This window comes from Oryctolagus cuniculus, chromosome 15 (assembly GCF_051225735.1).
Source record: "Oryctolagus cuniculus isolate XC-2025 breed Fujian yellow rabbit chromosome 15, ASM5122573v1, whole genome shotgun sequence".
NCBI lineage: Eukaryota > Metazoa > Chordata > Mammalia > Lagomorpha > Leporidae > Oryctolagus > Oryctolagus cuniculus.
The window spans coordinates 30,325,980-30,348,796 of record NC_142881.1 but is presented as its reverse complement, the minus strand read 5'-3'; the positions used below and the strand labels follow the sequence as shown (position 1 = coordinate 30,348,796).

The 22,817-nt window shown below is 48.4% G+C and overlaps 1 protein-coding gene and 1 long non-coding RNA gene across 3 annotated transcripts in view; one reads left to right on the top strand and one right to left on the bottom strand.

Annotated features, from left to right (window-relative positions):
• Positions 1-8,270, top strand: part of LOC149121946 (uncharacterized) — a 56,618-nt gene extending 48,348 nt beyond the window's left edge. The window contains exon 3 of the long non-coding RNA XR_016222052.1: positions 5,383-8,270. This is a non-coding gene — a long non-coding RNA (uncharacterized LOC149121946). The remainder of the gene's footprint in view (positions 1-5,382) is intronic.
• A 2,597-nt stretch (positions 8,271-10,867) lies between these two features.
• SLC25A28 (solute carrier family 25 member 28) lies at positions 10,868-21,865 on the bottom strand. 2 transcript variants are annotated; one of them, XM_002718637.5, is made up of 4 exons: positions 21,470-21,865; positions 13,962-14,190; positions 12,839-12,895; positions 10,868-11,713 (listed from the first exon to the last, which is right to left on the bottom strand). In XM_002718637.5, exons 1-4 carry the CDS (start codon positions 21,758-21,760, stop codon positions 11,196-11,198), a joined length of 1,095 nt encoding a protein of 364 aa, XP_002718683.3. In that variant the 5' UTR covers positions 21,761-21,865; the 3' UTR covers positions 10,868-11,195. The 2 variants fall into 2 exon arrangements, with proteins under 2 accessions (XP_002718683.3, XP_089170682.1); XM_089314556.1 differs by lacking the exons at positions 13,962-14,190; positions 21,470-21,865 and adding an exon at positions 13,849-13,872 and having other exon boundaries at positions 10,874-11,713; positions 12,839-12,889.
• Positions 21,866-22,817: the final 952 nt, after the last annotated feature.

Sequence of the window (22,817 nt, the reverse complement as noted above, 5' to 3'; positions counted from 1 at the left end):
TAGAGAAACATAAAATATAAATTCTTTTTTTAACTTTTATTTAATAAAAATAAATTTCAAAGGTACAACTTTTGGATTATAGTGGCTTTTCCCCCATAACCTTCCTCCCATCTCCCACTCCCTCTCCCATCCCATTCTTCATCAAGATTCATTTTCAATTATCTTTATATATAGAGATCAACTCTATACTAAGTAAAGATTTCAACAGTTTGCACTCACAAAGATACACAAAGTATAAAGTACTGCTTGAGTAGTAGTTTTACTGTTAATTTACATAGTACAACACATTAAGGACAGAGATCCTACATGGGGAGCAAGTGAATAGTGACTCCTGTTGTTGATTTAACAATTGACACTCTTATTTATGACGTCAGTAATCACCCGAGGCTCTTGTCATGAGCTGCCAAGGCTATGGAAGCCTCTTGAGTTTAGTTTAGTTTTTTTTTTTTTTTTTTTTTTCCCCACAGTGTCTTGGCTTTCCATGCCTGAGAAACTCTCTTGGTGTTTTAGCCAGATCCGAATGTCTTAAGGGCTGATTCTGAGCCCAGAGTGCTGTTTATGGCATCTGCCGTTCTATGAGTCTGCTGTGTATTCCTCTTCCCATGTTGGATCGTTCTCTCCTTTTTAATTCTATCAGTTATTATTAGCAGACACTAGTCTTGTTTATGTGATCCCTTTGACACTTAATCCTATCATTATGATCAATTATGAACTGAAACTGATCACTTTGACCAGTAAGATGGCATTGGCACTTGCCACATTCATGGGAATGATTTGTAATCCCCTGGCACATTTCTAGCTCTACCATTAGGGTAATTCCAAGTAAGCATGTGCCAAACTGTACATCTCCTCCCTCTCTTATTTGCATTCTTATATTTAACAGGGATCACTGTTCAGTTAAATTTAAGCACCTAAGAATAATTGTGTGTTACTTAAAGAGTTCAACCAGTGGTATTAAGTAGAACAAAAAATACTAAAAGGAATAAAATAGTAAGTTGTTCCTCAACAGTCAGGACAAAGGCTGATCAAGTCATTGTTTCTCATAGTGTCCATTTCACTTCTACAGGTTTCCTTTTAGGTGCTCAGTTAGTTGTCACAGATCAGAGAGAACATACGATATTTGTCCCTTTGGGATTGGCTTATTTCATTCAGCATGATGTTTTCCAGATTCCTCCATTTTTTTTGCAAATGACAGGATTTCATTTTTTCTTTGCTGTATAGTATTCTATAGAGTACATATCCTATAATTTCTTTATCGAGTCTATTGTTAATGAGCATTTAGGTTGATTCCATGTCTTAGCTATTGTGAATTGAGCTGCAATAAATATTAAGGTGCAGATAGCTTTTTTGTTTGCCAATTTAATTTTCTTTGGGTAAATTCCAAGGAGTGGGATGGCTGGGTTGTATGGTAGGGTTACATTCAGGTTTCTGAGGAATCTCCAGACTGACTTCCATAGTGGCTTGACCAGTTTGCATTCCCACCAACAGTGGATTAGTGTGCCTTTTTCCCCACATCCTCACCAGCATCTGTTGTTGGTAGATTTCTGTATGTGAGCCATTCTAACCGGGGTGAGGTGAAACCTCATTGTGGTTTTAATTTGCATTTCCCTGATTGCTAGTGACCTTGAACATTTTTTCATGTGCCTGTTGGCCATTTGGATTTCCTCTTTTGAAAAATGTCTATTGAGGTCCTTGGCCTAATTGTCATCTTTTATTTAACTGCTAGCAGATAGGGTTAACTCCTGGTCCCACAGCCACCTGTCCCAGGCCGCCAGTGCCTCCTTGGGCACGGTGGGTGGGATTCTGTAATCCTCCTGCCTTCCACCTTGCATTTGGCCACTCCCTGATTCATCCCCGCCTGCAGCTCCTCCTCCAGCACTGCGCCCATCACTGTTCCTCCTGAGGGCAGTGCCCCTCTGAGCACACAACCTCCGCAGCCTCCACTTTGGTCTTGGAAGCAGCTCCCTCCTCTGCTGTCAGTCAGGGCCCAGTCCACTCCTCCCGGGAGGCATGCCAGTCTCCTCTATCTCCTTCAGTCCCAAAGATTCTTCACAACTCCTCCACTCCCGCCTTTTACCCCACACCCCAGATCGCTTGAGCTGGGTGGGCTCATCTCGGTTGCATGATTTTGCTTTTCTCCATACTTGACTTTCTGAGCACTCTTGGAGCCATGTGGCATGGACCAGGTCTTGTAGTACTTTGTAAAGATTTTATTGATTTATTTGAAAGGCAAAGAGAGAGATCGATCGATCTTTCATCCGCTAGTTCACTCCCCAAATGCCTCCAACAACCTAGGCTGGGCCCTGCTGAAGCCAAGAGCCAGGAGCTCCATTTGGGTCTCCCACATGGGTGTAGGGGCCCAAGCACTTGAGCCATTTTCCACTTCTTCCCCAGGCACATTAGCAGGGAGCTGGATCGGAAGTGGAGCAGCCGGGACTCAAACTGGTGCCCATGTGGGATAGGATGCCCACATGGCATCGCAGGCAGAGGCTTAACCTACACCACAACGCTGGCCCAGAAGCTGGTTTCTGAATACCATTTTCCACCAAAAGAGACCAAAGCACCTTGGAGAGATGGCTGGTTCCAGGGCTGAGAGAAGGGAAGTACAGATGAGCCTTGAATACCATATTGTACTAGAAAGCAAGGATGTGCTAAAGAGATAATAGAACACGTGAAAAGGACACGGGACTCAGAGGGACTCCCACTGGCTTGATCTGGGACAATTTGAACATCAAAATAAATGACAACAGTAATATTACCATGGAATAGTCATAGGACAAAATAAGAATCTGTGAGGTTATGCTAACATAAAAAGATAAATACAAGGAGAAAAGATAGTTCTTATCCTTTTAATACAAGATCAACTAATCAATACCGAGGGAATGATGGAGTTGGAAGATCATCATTATGAAACATTGTAACCATAATTGACTTGGACAAAAACCATCAACAGATGCAAAAACTAGAAGGGTAGAAGTTTGATGATGAACAGGGTATTTACAGAAACTCAAAAGTACCTCTCTACAAATAACTCATTAACTGCAAGGAGAAAATGATTAACTCCACAGTGGGTTAACATGGTAAGCACAACTATAACCGTTTAATGAAAGTTAACGCTACCAAAAGAGATGTACTGACCTCATGTGCCTGTGATACTGTGCCCTGAAAAGAACTCGTGGTTTCTGTGGTGCACCTGCCCGAATTGCATAACCTGAATCCAGCAATGAGGAAACATCAAACCAAACTGAAGGACATTTTATGTAATAATTGGACTGTGACCTCGAAAGAAACAACACCCTGGAATAAAGTTTATGATAGATAAGCTCCAGGTTGAGGAAGACTGAAGAGAAATGGACAGTGAATGCAGTGTGTGGCCTGGTTTGGAGGCAGAGTCAAGGAAACAAATGCTCTAAAGGAGCAATCAGTGAAGTTCAGTCATGAACCTTCGCTTGGATAAGAGTTGTGTAACAATGCCGCTTTCCCAGATTGTCTGAATGCATGGTGGTTAAGTAGGAGAAAGTTCTTTTTTTAAGATTTATTTTTATTTATTTGAAAGGCAGAGTTACACAGAGAGAGAGAGGTCTTCCATCCACTGGTTCACTCCCCAAGTGGCCTCCATGGCCAGGGCTGGGCCAGGCTGAAGCCAGGAGCCAGGAGCTTTTCCAGTTCTCCCACATGGGTGCAGGGGCCCAAGGACTTGGGCCATCCTCCACTGCTTTCCCAGGCCATAGCAGAGAGCTGGATCAGAAGAGGAGCAGCCGGGATAAGTTCTCATTCTTAGGAAGTCCACACTGAGATGTCTATGGATAAGAGAGGTGCCAATAGTTCTGGAAAATTATAGAGGTGTATAAGAACAATAGATAGATAAAGTGGTAGAATAAATGAAGTAACATGTTAGCGATTAGTAAATCTGTGTGAAGAATGCACAGGAGTTATAGTTTTTGTAACTTTTCTAAAAGTATGAAATTATATAAAAATGAAAAAGTAAGAGAAAAGAATATTTACCATAAACTGAAAGACTTACACATTACTACAGGGAGTATGAGGATGCTTCAGGAAGCTTGTGGAAAACAGAATTAAGGGGCCAGCGCTATGGCGTAGCAAGTAAAGCCACCGCCTGCAGTGCTGGCATCCCATATGGACGCTGGTTGAAGACCAGGCTGCTCCACTTCCGATCAAGCTCCCTGCTATGGCCTGGGAAAGCAGTGGAAGATGACCCAGGTCCCTGGGCCCCTGCACCCATGTGGGAGACCGGTAGAAGCTCCTGGCTCCTGGCTTTAGGTTGGTGTAGCTCTGGCTGTTGCAGTCAATTGGGGAGTGAACCAGCAGATGGAAGACCTCTCTCTCTCTCTCTGCTCTCTTCTCTCTGTGTAACTCTGACTTTCAAATAAATAAATAAATCTTTTATAAAAAAGGCAGAATTAAAAGATGTTTCTTTTGGTGCAAAAATTGTTGAAATTCATGAATAAGTTTTTTAATAAAAATTTGGCCAGCGCCACGGCTCACTTGGCTAATCCTCTGCCTGAGGCACCAGCACCCTGGGTTCTAGTCCTGGTTAGGGCACTGGATTCTGTCCCAGTTGCCCCTCTTCCAGGCCAGCTCTCTGCTGTGGCCCAGGAGTGCAGTGGAGGATGGCCCAGGTCCTTGGGCCCTGCACCCACATGGGAGACCAGGAGGAAGCACCTGGCTCCTGGCTTCGGATCAGCGCAGCGTGCCAGCCGCAGCACACCGGCCGCAGTGCGCAGACCGTAGTGGCCATTTTGGGGGGTGAACCAACAGAAGGAAGACCTTTCTCTCTGTCTCTCTCTCTCTCATTGTCTAACTCTGCCTGTCAAAAAAATAAAAATAAATTAAAAAAATATTTGTTTATATGAAAGAGTTACACAGAGAGAGGGAGAGATAGAGAGATATCTTCCATCCACTAGTTCACTCACCAAATGGCCACAAGGGCCAGAACTGGGCCAGGCCGAAGCTGGGAGCCAAGAGCTTCATCCCTGTCTCCCACACTGGTGCAGGGCCCTAAGGACTTTGGCCATCTTCCATTGCTTTCCCAGACCACAGCAGAGAGCTGGATTGGAAATGGAGCAGCCGGGACACAAATTAGCATCCATGTGGGATGCTGGTGTCACAGGCAGTAGCTCTACCTGCTATGCTACAGTGCCAGTCCCATTCATAGTTTTTATATAATCCACATTTTCCATCAGCTTTTTGAAGACCCCTAGTGTGTGTGTGTGTATGTGTATGTGTAATGAGAGACAGAAAGTCAATAGGACATATACTCCTACTTACATATGAAGGTACTTCAAAAAGTTTGTGGAAAATGGAATTCAAGTGAATTTTCTTGAACCTTCTGAAGCCCCCTCATATGTGTCTATCTCCTAGATTCCGTTTCAATGATGAGACCACTTTCTGCTCCAGGCCTGTCATCACGTGGGCGACAGTGACGCCTCCATTAGTGTTTGCGTCTGCAGGGTTACAACCTGGCCGCTTCCACAGAGCCCAGCACCTGCCCGAGGCCCCGCCTGCTCAGTAGCTGTCTGCAAGGTGAGAAGGCTCCATCCTAGTCCCAGCAGTGTCATTGCCCAGGGAAATGCTGGTGTCAGACCCCAGCCAGTCGGTGGAGGGCCAGCAAACTTCAAGCACCTGGAGTGAGGGCTGCGGGCGAGGGGCTGACACCAGAAAGCCGCGTCTGGGCCCCGTAACCAGGGACACAGAACACAGTGCCTGGGAGACAGCCTGCAGTGAGTCCCCACGTGGGGGCCTGGCCAGCGCCAGGAGCTTTGCGTCTTCTCAGGTGGGCTTTTGAGTAGATGATGACAGTGGCCCCTGCCCCCAGCTGTCCCCTCTCCAGGCCCTCCCGTGTCGGGGTGCTGGGTGAATCATCTTCAGACACTCCTTGGGGCCCATCTGTCCAGGCCGCAGATGCATGAGCAAACCAGTCACGTCTCGACGCCTGCTGGCTTCCCTGCGGTCCACACTCACACCCCTCGCTGGGTGACCCGACAGCTGTCTTCATGGTTTTGAAGGGCTGACGGAGAGGAGGAGGAGGAGTCTGCTCTGGGCTGCCCCAGCGGGCAGAAGTGCCATCAGCGGTGTGAACTACAGGAGAGTCAAGTGCCTCTGTGTATCCAGAAATGTCCGTGTTGTTCATGTGACTGTGGGTGGCAGGGGTGAAGAGTGAGGGAGGGGGTGGTTGTGCTGGCCGAGCTCTGAGAGTGCGTGGAACACTGTGTGCTGTTCTTACAGTACCTGCTGTCCTCTCACGGTCAAAGGTGGCAGGAAGTAGCTCGACACTGTACCCCCAGTCCAAAGGCCCCTCGTGAAGATTCTAAATCCATGAATGGATACTTGAGATTTTGCAGGAAATAGGTTTTTGTGTTTGACACGTCAGGTGCACGCAAGGGGTTGGAGACAGAGGCCAGGGCCAAGCCGTGTAAAGCCCTGTGGGCCATGAGGCCCCTGTCCCAAAGGCAAGCGAGTGACATGAGCCTGGAGCGGAGGCCAGACACCAGGAGCTTTCTGACGGATGGAAATTTGCAACAGCGACATGGACAGCCTTGCAGAGCAGGCTCTGGGGCCACTGGGCTCCGAGAGGGACACGAAGCACCCACCTCTGACGCTCACGGGCCCCCGTGATGGCACCTGTCTCCACGGAGGATCTCTTCAGTGCCTGCCAGGAGGTGGCGCCAAACTCTGGACCTTACCTGTCTGTGCTCCTTTCAGTCCTTTGGATTCTTCCCCCTGCAGCAGTGTTTCTAATAATAAATTGTTACAGGGGCCGGCACTGTGGCATGGTGGGTAAAGCCGCCGCCTGCACTGCCTGCATCCCATATGGGTGCCGGTTCATGTCCTGGCTGCTCCACTCCCTATCCAGCTCTCTGCTATGGCCTGGAGCAGTAGAAAATTGGCCAAGTCCTTGGGCCCCTGCAACCACATGGGGGACCCGGAAGAAGCTCCTGGCTCCTGGCTTTGGATCAGCCCAGCTCCAGCCACTGTAGTCATTTGGGGAGTGAACCAGCTGATGGAAGACCTCTCTCTCTGCCTCTGCCTCTCTGTAACTCTGCCCTTCAAATAAATAAATCTTAAAAAAAAAATAAATTATTACATAGGTGCAACAAGGGCCTGATGGGATAACTATTATTACACATTCATATAATGGAATGTTGTGTGGCCATTTACATGGGAGTGATGGAAGAAAGCTAAGGATGTGCAGAGATGGCCATCGTATCCTATTATGTGAAAGAAGCTGGGTTCAGTAGGATCTCATTTTTGAAAGCAGCAACAGCAGTCTGACATTGTGGCATAGCAGGTAAAACTGCCGCCTGCACTGCCAGCATCCCATATGGGTGCCGGTTTGTGTCCCTACTGCTCCACTTCTGATCCAGCTCCCTGCTAATGGCTTGGGAAAAGCAGTGGAAGATGGCCCGAGTGCTTGGGCCCCTGCTACCCTTGTGGGAGACCTGGAAGACTCCTGACTCCTGGTTTCAGCCTAGCTCAGCCCTGGCCATTGTGGTCATCTGGGGAGTGAACCAGTGGATTGAAGATACCTTCCTCTCTGTCTTTCTGTCTCTCTCTGTGACTCTTTCAAACAAATAAATCTTTAAAAAAAAAAAAAAAAAAAAAAAAACTGCCCGGCGCCGTGGCTCAATAGGCTAATCCTCTGCTTGCAGTGCCGGCACACCAGGTTCTAGTCCCAGTCGGGGCGCCAGATTCTGTCCCGGTTGCTCCTCTTCCAGTCCAGCTCTCTGCTGTGGCCTGGGAGTGCAGAGGAGGATGGCCCAAGTGCTTGGGCCCTGCACCCGGGTGGGAGACCAGGAAAAGCACCTGACTCCTGACTTCAGATCAGCATGGTGCATCTGCCCCAGGGGCCATTGGGGGGTGAACCAACAGAAAAGGAAGACCTTTCTCTCTCTCTCTCTCACTGTCCACTCTGCCTGTCAAAAAAAAAAAAAAAAAAAAAACTGAGCATAGGAAAAATAATAGATGATGCATACATCAAAACTTCTTATTTTCTAGGTAATGGGTCAAGGTATTTTCATTTTATATTTGTGTTCTAAATTTTGTAAAATTAGTCTGATTCAACCTCTATGAATTATTCTAATATTTGTCAAAGCCACCATCTTCTCTGCTAACCCTACCCTAAGTTTATCTTTTCTGCCCCTAAACCTCACTGTTGGCTGTGTATAATCTGGGACATGGCTATGTACGGTATGTGCTATAGCAAGATCATCTGTTTCTTGTTGGTCTTGTTTCACCAATTAAGAAAAATTTACTCTTGCCACATTGTGAGTTATTTCCCTATTTTCCCTGGCACTTAGCACTGGGTAAGAGTGCTTAGCAATTGGCCACTGGACAGTGGCTTGGTCCTCCGGGTGTCAGCTTTTTGAAGAGATTCCAGACCCCACCCAAACACCCACAGCTCTCCTGGGTACAATGCCATGGACGTGACCCAGCTGTCCACACCCCTCAGCCCTGTCCCACTACCCTGCCTCTGTCTCCTCTAGGGACTGGGCCGCAAGACCTGCAGAGCTTAAGGCCCTGTCCAAATCCCAAACGAAACTCTAGTTCTAGGGTACAATCTGAGGTTGGAAGGTTACTGTTGCATTCTTTTCTCATTATTTCTGAACTGCATTAGAGCTTGCAGGAGTCCTGAGTAGCAACCGTTCTTTCAGAAATTACCCTCCATCCTCTTCTCGAAGATGCTATGCCACACGGGAGCTGTGCAGAGCTGAGTGAAGGGATGGGGCCCGGAGAGCCAGCCCTTGGCCACACAGGAGCTGTGCAGAGCCCTTGGGCCTTTTGCATTGTCACCGATGACAGGTATCTACTCTGATGTTTTCCCTTGCAAACCCTCTGAAACTTCCCTGCAGTGTCATCATCACACTTTTTACTCCACAGATAATTCAAACTCCATGAGCGCTGTTTGGCACTACTAACCTCTCTCCTTTCCATCACTAAATCAGAGGAGCAGCCTCACTTACTTAAACAAGGCTCAGAACAGGAGACCCTGCTGTTCTCTTGACAGTTCTGTTTTTTTTAAGTCCACTCAGACATGATTCTCCATAGATACTTGAAGGGCTGTCAGATGCAAGGGGAACAAGATTTATTCTGTAACCAAATCCTATTGCTTTGACAACCCTAACATGGCTCCCGGCTCCCTGCCGCAGTCCTGCCCAGACCACCGTGCAGTTGCCTGGATTACTGCAACAGCCTCCTGCCCGGGCTGCTTGCCTGTCCAGTCTTGCTCCTCTAATCCTTTCTCCAGAGAGCCTAAGTGAGCTGTTTAACTTGTAAATCGGATCACACCACACCTCTGCTTAAAACCCCGTGATGCTTCTGCACTGCCTTCGGGATAAACTCGGAACTCCTGAGTGTGGCTTTGGAGGCCCGGCTCCTGCTTGGTGCTCCAGCTGCAGGCCTTGCCCTGCTGTTTCAGGCCTTGCACCCCAATCCCTTTCTTCTCTTCTCTGCACATCTCTGCCTAGAATGTTCCTGTGCCCTCTTCACTGTTAGCTCATCTGCCTTCCAGGTGTCACCTCCTCTAGTCCCACGGTGAGGCTGGGTTTTCTAGGCTTTCACCATCAGCTCTCTCGTCATCTGACCTTGTGATTGCCCGATCCATGAATCTTCCTACTGCAGACAATTAGCAACTTGAGGGCTGGGCTTGATTTATGATGGGATCCCCAGACAGATACTCAATAGTTAGAGTGAACGAGTAACAGATGATGGAAGAATGATTGCTGGAAGTGTCAAGAGGAAATTTCTATTCTGTACATGGAAGACTTGCCAATAGCTGGTAATATCCTAAAAAGGAACAGAGGGGCAGGTATTTGGTGCGGTGGCTAATCTGCCACTTGAATGCCCATGTCTCATATGCGAGTGCCTTGTTCAAGTCTTGGTTCCTCCACTTCTGATCTAGCTTCATGCTCCTGGACACCCTGGGCAGCAGATGGTGGTTTAACTGCTTGGGTCTCTGCTGCCCATCTGGGAGACCCAGATGGAGCTCCTGGCTCCTAGCTCTTCAGCCTGGCCCAGCCCTGGTGGTTGTGGGCATTTGGGCAGTGAATCAGAGGATGTAACCTAACTCCCTCTTTTTCTTTCAAAAAAAAAAAAATATAAAAAAACATAAAAGGAACAGACTGACCCACAAAGCATGGCCAAAGCCCCAGCTCTGAAAGTCTCCAAGCAGAAAACTCATCAGGCAGGGGGCTTCTTCAGGTAGCAGATTGGAGAATCCACCCTTAGCTCAGCCCCTATATGCAGGAAGCCACAACTAGATTCACTTCCTGGGACGAGCTCTGGGTTGGGGTCTCAACTCTGCACGGAGGGGCTTCCCTTCTTGTGAACTGGACATATCTGCACTGCTCACCTCACAGATTTTGAGGACCAAATGAGATTGTGCATACTAAAGTACTTTGTAAGAGCCTTAAAAATCTAATGATATGTATTATCATTATCAGTCTTCAGGGCTTGCAACTTCACTGAATCAGCTTATTTTGCAACGACATTAGAAAACACATTTCCATGTGCAAACTCTTAGAGCTGCGGGCAGAGCTGAGAATCAGCTCTATGCCACAGAATCCTCTATGCCAGCTGCTGCCCGAGGGAAGGGGTGGTAGTGGTCAGGAGCACCTGTTTAGCTGGGGTCTGCCCAAGGCCCACTGTTCCAGCCAGCAAGAACTGTCTTTGGAGCCCACTGAAACACCGGAGTGGGCCCTAAAATCCCAAATGATCATGAAAATCAGCAGAAACAAGAACTACAGGCACTCAGCAAACCTTTGCTTTGGGTCCCTTCATGTATGCTCCAAGTCAAGAGCAGGAGACAGCATTTCTTGTCCCTTTTGGCAAGACAAACCCACTGAAACCATTTAACTTAAAGGCTTTTTATTAGGAACCAGGGGGATGTGCTACTGATCCCTAACAGTCTTGAGCAGGTCCTCAGGCCCAGGATGGAGAGAGGGTGTCACAAGTGCTGAGCTCGGCTGCACTTGGCCTTAGGCCTGGAAGGAAAGACAGTGGCGACAGAGGCTGGCAGGAAGTGGCGTTAGCCAAACCCCCAGTAGGTGGGCTGGGGGAGCCCTCTACTTCCCCTCCAGCTGCACACAAGGCGGAAGCACGCCAGAAGACCGGGAACATGGCTGGGGTGGGCAGAAGGCAGCAGTGTTGTCTGCACCCTGGCTTCGTCCAGCGTTCCTTCACTTGCCTGCCCTCCACTCTTCTTGCTGTTTAGTGATTAGGTATTTGAAGAACTCATACACAGACCATGCGATGGCTGTGGAGGGGATCTGGTATATCACTCTAGCTTGCACCCCTCGGAAGTAGGCGGTCACACCGCCTACTTGATACACCGTCCTGAAGGCACTAGCCATGCCTGTGATGTGTCCTGTGATGTTTGAGTTCAAAGCCAGGGACTCCTGGGTATTGAGCAGTGTTTTGCAAACGTCCAGTGGGGTTGTGGCGGCGGCAGCAACGGCTCCTGCACAGGCTCCGGAGAGGACGTGGGAGCTAGGGTTGTACCGTCTCTGGGGGTTAAAGTGCTCTTGCAGGAATTCATAGGTCATGAAGTGAATGGCTTGGAAGGGAACGTTCATGGTTAGCTGGGTCGTGTAGCTGCGGTAGAAGGCCCCGGCCCCTTCGTTTTGCCACACTGCCCGTACACAGTCTGTCACTCGGTGGTACGGTGAGTTGTACATCTGCATCCTCTGCTTGACCACTGGGTGCATCATCATTAAGGAAGGAAACGGTGACAGCCACCAGCCAGCGACACAGTGTCCAGGTTCAGCATCCCAGGTCGGCAGGTCAGCCAAGCGAATGGGGAGAGAAGAAAGGAAGAGTGAGCTGCTGGCTAACCTGCCAAGTTAATGTTTCTCATTCTTTTTAGTGCAGGGGGTAGCAGAAGAGGTTGGCAAACAGTCAATAATGGACCCATGCCTTAGAGGGCTGCTGTAAAAATCAGCCAGTTAACACAAGGGCTGTGTCTATGGCTTAGTAACACTATCCGGCCCCTTCACAGCTCCCAACAAGAGCCAACCTGCTCACAGGGAATGGACTCATGGACACAGAGTCCAACCAGCCCCACGCTGACACTAAGAGCACCTGACTGTCAAGACATGAGATGGCATCCTTCCTGAGCGGGGCACGAAGTGCTACCACAAAGACAGCGAGATTCTGGGCCAAAGAGTTTAGCTTCAGTTTCCAAACATCTCCCGCCTCCTCAAGCAGATAACAAGGTGTGAGCTGGTCATCTTCAGCTTAGCTTTGGGCCTTTCCACCCTAGGGCCTTGCCCAGACAGACAAAGAACTGGACATGGCCACCTCTTTATGTTTGTTGGGGTGCCTCATTCTCACACTAAGACTGTTTTTGGACTACTTTCCTGCAGCTGAAAAGCAAGATCCAGGCAGCAGTGCAGGGACTGAACTCTGCAATTTAACCTTTCATTCCTTTCTCAACCGTCTCGTTCCATTAAGAAAGGCGCTATGTTTAAACGTCAAAATCCATCTCAGCCTCTTTGAAGAAAAATGAAATAATCTGCTAATTTTTAGATCAAACCCACTACAAAGGAGACTTCTGGGAAGGCTCAGAAACAGGTCAAGTGGAGCCCCATCTTTTGCCAGGGAAGTCCCGCAGAGGAATTAAATCCCAATGAATGCTTCCTGTCTGAGGGGTTCCTGAATTCCAAAACCACGGGGGCAGCGCCATCTAGTGGCAACATAATATAACGTACAGAATTTCCCACCAAAACTGATGGGTTCCTTGGCTTTCTTCTTCACCCCTGAAGGAAAAGCTCAGAGATGCAGATGCAGCTGACACAGAGAGATCAGGCTGAGGAACCATTACCTTCTACTGGATTCATGGCTGCGTCGTGCAGTAATGTTGCCACACACCCCGCTGCACCTGCCAATGAGAACAACTGCCACGTAAGACCGGGAGAGGGTGACCGATGCACTGAGGCCCCCAGAGAAGGGGGGCAGCTGTGCTAAACCACACTGGGGGCAAGGCAGTGCTGTCAGTCCAAAAGATAGGAACTCACTGCCCCCAGATTCATCTTCCAAGAAATCAAAGCATTCGTTCCCACCAACTTAATAAAGTCACCAGTGTGTAGTCCCCAACTATGATGGGAAAGCCAGGAGGAATCACAGAAAGCAGCCGGATTTTATGAATGAAGAAGATTCTGAGAGGAAATATGGCCCCTTGATTGGCAGACACATGGCTGCCGAGGGGGGCGAGCACATCAACCAGTGGAGGAATGCAGGGGCCAGGAGATCAGATCCCCACCATAGAATCCGGCCTTGCTTCCTGCTGCCCAACCAAATGCTGACATGTGTCCCTCTAGATCTTTCCTCCAGGTCCTGACAACCCTCAGCCTCTCCACACTTGATTTGATTTCCAATCATGAAACCCTAGGCTGCTTTCCCTTCCCTTCCTTCCATACAGCCTCCAACCTTCTGGTTTCTGCAAATAGTCCCTTGTTCCCAGCCCTATTCATGTAGGGAGGCTTTGTCACATCCTCAACGACACCAGCTGCCTGTGGGTCAGTCAGGATCCTGAAAAGGTGAGGCGAAGAGCTGAGGCTTTGTCTTCCTTGGGCGACTTGGTCACCTCCGATCCTGCCCTGAGGAGCAGGACACCACCCGACTACCAAGAAAATACATACAGGGGTAGTTTGGCGTGTGTCTGCATGTTCCCCAGGTATTAGAAGTTGAAGCCAGGGAGATGAGCAGAAAGTCAAGCTGGCGGGTAAGGGAGGACACCGTGCCCTTTGCTGAAGTGCCCCAAAGGAGGGGTGGGGCAGAAGCAGCCCACTGTCTGAGAGTATCAGGTTTGGAAGGCCCACCCTATGATCTGGCCTCCCCCAGCCCAAAGCTTCAGCTCCCAATCATCTCGAGACTGGGACGCACTGACAGCAGCAAAGCCCAGAGAGTTGGGAAAGTGGGAGAACCAGCACAGGAAGGCTCAATACCATTGGCAATATGGCTATTGCCCCCAGGGTGGATTACATCACTCAGTGTCTTTTTTAACTTTTCATAGCAGGCAAAATACAGGGCGTGGGCAGGCCCTGCGCCTGTTGCTGTGACGTTCAGCCCCCGCATGGGCCTCCACAGGCCCTCCGTTCTTATAATCCTCCAAAGGGCCTCCAACACGTTGCGATAGCGGGCGGCTGGGTCAGGCTGCAGACTCTGCATCCGGGTCTGAAATTACAGTAAGAAGAACAACGTCAGTGAGGTCAAGTTCTCAACCAACCTCATTATGCACACTTTGGGCACTGGGCAGAAGCTCCACATGGGATCATGCCAGTCTGTGGGAGTGATGCCTGGCACCCAGCTTCCCTTCTTTCCAAATGTATATCTGATCTTTCCAAGCCTTGGACCTTTTTCTAGTCTGAGTGAAACGCCATTATTTTCCCTGAGAGCATCACTACTTGGTAAGTGTCCTGGAACTTCAACATGATTCATAGGCCCGGTGACAAGTAACATGCATGAGTTTCAGGAAAAGTTGCTTTTGTGCCATACTAAACCCCGGCTAAGAGTTCTTTATAAATGGACCTGAAATTCAAGTACTTACTGCTTACAGCATAATTTATGCCTTACTTCTAAATGCTGACCTTGGCTCTGCTTCCCAACCACATACTACACTGACTAATGAGATGATGGCTCATCTTTTGATACCTTTTCAAACGACCTGGCAGTTGTAGCTGGGGCTGCAAGTTAGAGTCTTGGCACGAGTAGCCTTCCTAATGTATGCTGCTCTAATTTTCCTGGGGAGGAAAGTTGACCCTGAAACTGTGAAGGTGGTGAGTATCTAGCTGCAAACAGCCTAGTCTCTAAAACTGAAGAGCCTTCCAGATTTCTAGTCTTAATGACCAAATCCCAAAACTGGCATCAGCAACTAAAATCAGCCCCAGTGAAACATAATCCCCAGAATCTCTGGAGGAGTCAATGATTGGAACAAAGTGTATGGCAGACAATTTGGATGAAGTTTCTGGATAAAGTTTTATTGGAGTTAGGGGAATGCATCTTATTTGGAACAATTCCCCAAAATCACAGACCTTCTCTGAAGGGTATGTCTCTCCATGAAAATCTCGTCTCCTGACCCGTTTCAAGGTTAAAGTAACATGAAGACTAATGGTTAATATGAAATCGATGTCCAGTGCCTGGCACATAGTAGGTATTTAAGATTTCTTTGCTGAATGAATGAATGAATCTTTTGTCACACAGCTAAAAATACCAAGTACAGACACTGGTGAGCCAACAGGGCAACTGATGCCCACATGGTTTAAAAGCTTGCTTCATGCCAACCAATAGCTTTAGTGTAGACTTAAAAGCTCAAACCTTATTGTTGGCCAACTGGTATCCAAGAGTGATACCTTTCTCAAGAGCATGAGAGCAAAGAAACTAACCAGATTAATAGGTCCTGGTTAGCCACAAGCAATCCAAGTTCCTCTAGAGTTATTTCCTCCTGCCTGCTACCAACAAAAAACTGGAAGCTTAAAAGGTTATCAGAAATGCAATCTGAAACACGTATCACTTATCACAATTTGACAAATTCTTTCCAGTTCTCAAAAAAAAAAAAAAAAAAAAGCCCATGAGTTTCTAATAACGGATGTGCTTACTAATTTTTCACATTACCCAAGGATACTAAATACATCTAAGGGATGGCATTGTGGCACAGCAGGTAAAGCTACCACCTGTGACGCCTGCATACCACCTTTGCACCGGTTCGAGTCCTGGCTGCTCTACTTCCAATCCAGCCCCTTGCTAATGTGCCTGGGAAAGTAGCAGAGGATGGCCCACGTTGAGGGACCCAGAGGAAGCTCCTGGCTTCAAATCGGCCCAGTTCCAGCCATTGCGGCCATTTGGGGAGTGAATCAGTGGATAGAAGATCTCTCTCTCTGTAACTCTGCCTTTCAAATAAATAAATCTAAGAAATTTTTTATAGAGACTATGAGTCCATGCTGGTGATAGCTAATAAACCAAGATAAATCAGACCTGGTAGCTTAACAAATACATTTCCATGTTTGTTGGAAACTGATCTTGAATAGGAAAAATGTTGAGAAATTGCATTGTTCTGCTGGAGTCAATGGCGTATCTGGCAGTCTTGAAAGGTCTGGATTCAGAGGCTTCGTTCCCTAAGAGCAAGCTGGACTGTCAGAAGTTCTCTGAACATTTCCCACACTATCTAACTCAGTGAAAATGCATCCTCCCTATGGAAAGAACCTGGACAGAAACTGCCAAGTCTAAATATGAACATGTCTCCCCAGATCTGGGGGCCACTAAGTCTACCTTTTAAAGAAAGATAAACTCTTTGAGTAAGGATGTATGAAAAGCCAGCAACATGAAAAGCCATGGCCTGGCATTGGAGAACCAAGCAAACGAGCAGGGAGGTGAGCAGTTTGGTAAGAAGACAGGCTACGTTACGTCAGCGAGCCCGAGTCTGAGCCCCAGCTTTGCTGGGTGTGTAGTCCTGGGCACGCCATGTAGCTCTCTGAGCTTCAAAGCTGTCATCTGTTACCAGAGGCCAGCAACGGCTGGCACAGATGGCTGCTGTGCGGACTGAAGGGGGCAGGGCATGTAAAGCCACTGGTGATTCATAAGGTGTGAGAAATGTAATCTTCAATGGACTCCAATGATTCCAAGATATATTTGTTCATATCTAAGAGTTTACAGATCATGGAAGCATTGTCTCTTGTCTACGTCATTTCACAAATATGCATGGGCAACAAACTGGTCCTTAGCTACTAATAAATCAGGTTCAGTTTTATTATTTTTTGTTTTCATTTGAAGTTTCTCTGTGGCTATATGATTTACATGTTCAGCAATTAATCTGAAGGTTGTATGTTCAGAGATTAGCTCTATTGTGAAATTCTGTGCTTTGCTTTTTTATTTGTTTCCAATTTATTTGAAAGGCACAGTAACAGAGACAGACAGAGATCTTCCAACTACTAGTTCACTCCCCCAGATGCCCAAAACAGCAAGGCTGGGCCAGGCCAAGCCATGAGACCCAACTCAGTTCAGGTCTCCTACGTGGTTGGCAAAGACCCAAGTACTTAGAGTATTACCCACTGCCTCCCAAGTTGCACATCAGCAAGAAGCTAGAATTGGAAGCAGAGCTGGAATTCAAACTCAGACACTCATAAAAGGGATGTTAAGTGTTCCAAGCAGGGTCTTAACCACTGCACCAAACACCCACCCGGCTTGCTGTGTAGTTGAAATCTAGTTTTTAGTCACTTTACAGAAGGCTTAGGAGTAAGAAAGATGAGCTATATGGCCTTGGACAATTTTTCCCCCAAATAAACCTTTTATTTAATGAGTACAAATTTCGTAAGTACAACTTCAGAAATACAGTGATTCTTCCCACCATACCCGCCCTCCCGCCCCCACTCCTACCCCACCTCCTCCCCTTTCTGCCATCCCCTGTCCCATTCTCTATTAAGATTCGTTCTTGGCCGGTGCCGTGGCTCACTTGGCTAATCCTCCGCCTGCGGCACCAGCACCCCAGGTTCTAGTCCCGGTTGGGGTGCCGGGTACTAGTCCTGGTTGCTCCTCTTCCAGACCAGCTCTCTGCTGTGGCCTGGGAGGGCAGTGGAGGATGGCCCAAGTGCTTGGGTCCCTGCACCCACATGGGAGACAGGGAGGAAGTACCCGGCTCCTGGCTTTGGATCGGCACAGCACTGGCCGTAGTGGCCATTAGGGGAGTGAACCAATGGAAGGAAGACCTTTCTGTCTCTCTCTCTGTCTATAACTCTCTCTGTCTCTCACTGTCTAACTCTGCCTGGCAAAAAAAAAAAAAAAAAAAAAAAAAAAAAAAAAAATTCATTATCAATTAACTTTATACACAGAAGACCAACTGTATACTAAGTAAAGTTTCCAACAATTTGCACACACACACACACACACACAAACTATTTGAGAACAAGTTTTACAGTTGATTCTCATAATACAACTCATTGAGGACAGAGGTCCTGCATGGGAAGTAAGTGCACAGTGACTGCTGTTGTTAATTTAACAATTAACACTCTTATGTATATCAGTGATCACCCAAGGCTCTTGACATGAGCTGCCACAACAATGGAAGCCTTTTGAATCCACAATCTCTGTCAGTATTTAGACAAGGCCATAGGCAAAGTGGAAGTTCTCTCCTCCCTTTAAAGAAAAGTACATCCTTCTTTGATGGCTACTTCTTTCCACTGGGGTCTCACTCACAGAGATACTTCATGTAGGACCTTTTTTTGCCACAGTGTCTTGGCTTTCCATGCCTGAAATGCTCTTGTGGGCTTTTCAGCCAGACCAGAATGCCTTAAAGACTGATTCTGAGGTCAGAGTGCTGTTTAGAGCAATTGTCATTCTATGATTCTCCTCTGTGGGCTGCTTCCTTGGACAATTTTTACTCCTCTTTTTTTCATCTATAAAATAAGGAAAATGGTGTCTACTACATGAACTTGTTTCAAGGTTTAAATGAATCAATGTATGTAAGGCACATCAGACAGCACTTGGTACACAAAAACAAATGGCATTTGCTGAGTACTTACTATTATGAGGTGCAAGATCAAGTAAGCCAATGGTTCTATTTCCTCACTTTTCACTTTTCATATATATCTGAAGTTTGGAAAAGATTTGTCTTCCTCTGCTCTTTTCTCCTTTAACTTATTATGTAAATAGATATTCACTTCACCACTACAGAACCCCAAACAGCACCTTGGTGACAGGTGGCTACTTGGCCAGATGATTCTGGGAAGGGTTCTGACTGCCTTGGGTCGCAAAGCCTGTCCATATAGATCGAGTCTGACATTTGGCTCAGAGGCCTAGATAAGGAAAGTGGGATTTATCTGGGCTTCCAAACCTTCCTATTATGACCATGGAAATAGCTGGCTGAATAACCATGGCCCAGCAAGGCTATACTGACTTTCCACAGCCCCTCCCAAGGATATTTTAAGTCAACTTGACCCTGAGAAGTGGCTGGGGAGACACAGGCTTGCATGCCAAGAAGCAATGTCAGCTTTCATTTGCAAACATTCTGGTGGCTGTTTAGGCTACAACATTGACACCTGCTTCTTCTCTCAGAGTACAGTTGGGCTGATTTCCTTGCTGTTATCCATTTCTGGTTAGAGAGACTAGCTACCAGGGCACATGTGAACTGGGCGCTCCTCCTGAAGGAAGAGATTGATGTTTGCTTTCTTGTCTGCACAGAAGCTAAATCACACTGGCCTCACCTAGTCCTTCCCTCTGGTCATATAAATCCCAGCATTGATGGCAAATAAAAATGACTCTTCTGAAATAAGCATTTGTACTCCTGAGCAGCTGTCCTCCAGATCAAATAAGTGTTTCTTTAATGCCAGGTTATGAGGCCTGGTTGTAGTGTCATATGACTAATTTCTAAAAATCAAAAATTCCAAAGCTTATGAAAATGAACAACTGTTCTTCAGAATAGTTACCTTGAAAGGCCAGAAGTGACTGATTGCAGCAATGCTGTGGTTATGCAAAATAGTTCAGATCTCCTCTTCTGGAAGTGTTCCCTTCCTAGGTTTATAGGCCTCAGGAGCAAATCAGTGTCCCTGCTTTCCAGGCCCATCATAACTTAGACCCCAAGCAGTATCAGTCATTTTGGTCTCTCACCTCATTTTCCATATTTGATTCTCAGTGGACTGATACTACAAAATCGATTGTATCTTGTCACAGGACAAGGACCTGTCTCCATTAAAAATGTATACCCAAAAATTCTAGAGGTACTTCTAAAACAAGAATTAATACCATTCTGTAAATTAAAGGAGCAAAGAGATAGCCCTTCATACTATAATAGGACAACAATTACATTGATAAGTTATAGTAATATTTCTCATATTATTACATTGTATTTTTCAAGCCATGAAAAATTGCCCTGATTGTTTTTTCATTTGCTGATGGTCCTGAAACATAGCACCCTATACCCTGTACTCCACTCACAGTAGAAGCAGACTGAGGTTACTCTGTAACTAGATAAAAGTAACTTTTGCATATGTAGCATTATTAACTCACAGTCCATTCAACCTAGAGTCTATTACATAATCCAGAGGACAATCTGCATCTTTTTAATTTCTACTTAATCAGTTTACATTTCAATGGATTTTGCTGTTTATTTCCCTTTCCCCCAGTTGATAAGAGATTTGAAATGCTAATATCCATGTACCTAATTCTCAGTGGGTATGGCCCTTGGGAGGAGTGACCCTGCAACTGTGCCAGAATACTCCTGCCAACTTAGTGTCACTTGAGAAGCTCTGTGAGCACTTTCCCGACTTCCTCATCCACGTGCCTCATGAAGACATGAAACGGTACTGGAGCCAGGGGCATGCCTTTTGCATGATTTCCTTCGCATCTCCTAAGTTGATACTATCCTCCTTTTGTATAGACAGCATTCCCCTAATTTGGGGAGAAGCCATCCACCAGGATACTGACTGTTAACTTTAACAGGTAAAGGAGGCCTCAACCCCTCTATTTCAATGGCCGTCCTTCCCGGAGTTTACTTCTCCTCAGTTTAGGCCTCCCCTTTACTACGATACAAGAACAAGAGCTGTAAAGAACAACAATCTGTCCCCTTCCGCACCTAGCTTCCTGCAGAAGGGCCAGGCTTCTGAAGCCATTAATCATTGTGCGTGGTCGTGGTAACAACTAGTCTGACTTTCACAGGAATTGTGTCCTCATGTTGCTCTCATCTCATCTTCTTTACACTTCCATCTACTTTTCTATTACTCACACTTCTCGGCGACTTGTTCCTTTAAGTCAGCTTCAGGTGGCCAAAGAAATACACTACCCGTTTCCTTCTCTCGCAGGCCGGCTGCTGTCTCCCTGCACACACACACACAGTCCTAATCCGAGCTGTTTTCATAGTCCGGAAGTAGGGGGGGATAGCATGCTTTGCTTCACAGAGAAACTGAAACCTTTCCCTGAACACGCTCTTTCCCGTGTTACTTCCAGTCTGGAACTCAATTCTGACTGCACAATGATTTCCCGGCACTCAGGGGTAAAGGTTTTGCATGTAAATCCTTCATGTAACAGAGACCAGACACCACCAGCTCCTGCCGGGTCGCTTCTAAGGGAAGACACAGCAAGGAACTTCTCAAATACTAGCTCAGGAAACACCTCAAGCACCAAGATCCAACCCAGGCTCTGATGTATGCCAGCTGGCGTCACCTTAATGGAGTTAGCAGCACACTTACCTGTGCTTCGGGATCCCCAGCCCACCCTATTCCTGTTTAGTCCCAGGTGGGGTCCAGGGCTTTGGCTGACAGGTTTTCGGTCCTGTGTGCCGATTCAGATCTCACTGGCGCTAGAAATAGGACCTTGCTTGCACGCAGTATCGGTTCCAATCGAGTGGTAGTGGCAGGAGCCAGGAGGGAACCGGTGTTGATTCCGGCTTTCAACCGGGATCCTGGCTCCACACAGGACCCATGGGTCAGGTCAGCCCCAGGTCGGGTTCGGAGCCGGGTCCAGGTCTCACCTTGACGCAGTCGACGGGGTACATCACGCAATGCTCCAGGATCCCGGCCACGGCGCCCGCCACCATGTGCGTGGTGACAGTGGCTCCAGCAGGCAGCGCCTCGTAGTCCGGACCGGAGTCCGGATCCTGACGTACCGGGGGCCTGCAGGCCCCCGCCTCCCCGCCGCCGGCCCCCCGGCCCACGCCCCGCTGCAGCCACCCGTCCAGCAGTGTCGATTCCCCGGGACTCCGCCCGGGCCCAGATGCCGGCCCCCCCGCCACACTGCCAGCGCCCCGCCCCTCCAACTCCATCCAACCGGGCCAGCTGCGGCGCCCACCCCCGCCGCCACTGCCGCCACTGCCGCCACTGCCGCCGCCCCCGGGCCCCGTCGCGTCCACCTCAGGCACGGCCCAGAGAGCCCGGGGCCTCCGGCTCCCGCTTGGCCCAGCGGACACGCCCCCCAGCCAACCATTGGCGCAGATAACAAGTTAGCCCCACCCCTTTCCTTACGTTGTAAAAATATCTCTGTGGTATTAGCGAAGTTGCCTGTCATTCACCCGCCCTGAGGCGTTGCTACCGTCTAGATCCCACCCTTTCCCCTTTGATCTTGGAAGCTTCTTGTTTATTGGCCACTGATTGGTCGACAGGTAAGATCAGCCCGCCTCAGACTTTTCAGGAGGGCGGGAAAAACTTAAGACTGAACTTTGATAGGCTCAACCACTCTTGATACTTTGGCCGCGGCCATTGGCCCTCACCACGTCTGTCTCCGATTGGCTGCAGAAAGAGACCCGAGCGCCCCGGGACCCTAAGGTGGCCGACTGGGAGCCCCAGGCTGGCGCCTGTGAAGCTAGGGGCGCTAGGGGACCTGGCGGCTCTATCGCACTGGGGACGGTGTGGCGCCAGAGTCTCCAAGGTCAAACCGCTGATGGATGCCGTTACTAGCCGCGCTCCGGCGCGCGCCCCAAGTCCCCGGGCTGTCTTCCCGCGGGATCTTGTGGCGCGCGGGAGGCGGAGCCGGCCGGCCCGGGCATCCCCTGGCACAACCTGCGTGTCTGTGTGGGGAACTATTGCGACACGCAGGCCGGGCCCGACCGGCCGCCGGGCTGGACCGCGGCAGCCCGTTAGACGCCGGTCGGGTCTGGAGGGCCGGGTCCGCGGAAGGATTCCGGAGGACCCGCAGCTCCCTCGGGCAGGACCCGGCGCCGGGCCCCGCAGCCGTTGTCGCTGAGTAAACCGCGCGCTGATTGAATGGATGAGTGCTCCGCGGCCCGGGCTGTGGCCGGGCCCTGGGCCAGGCTGAGGGCTGGGGCGGGAAGGGAGATGTCGAAATGGGGAGGGATGATTCCGAGAGGACAAGTGCGGAGCTCG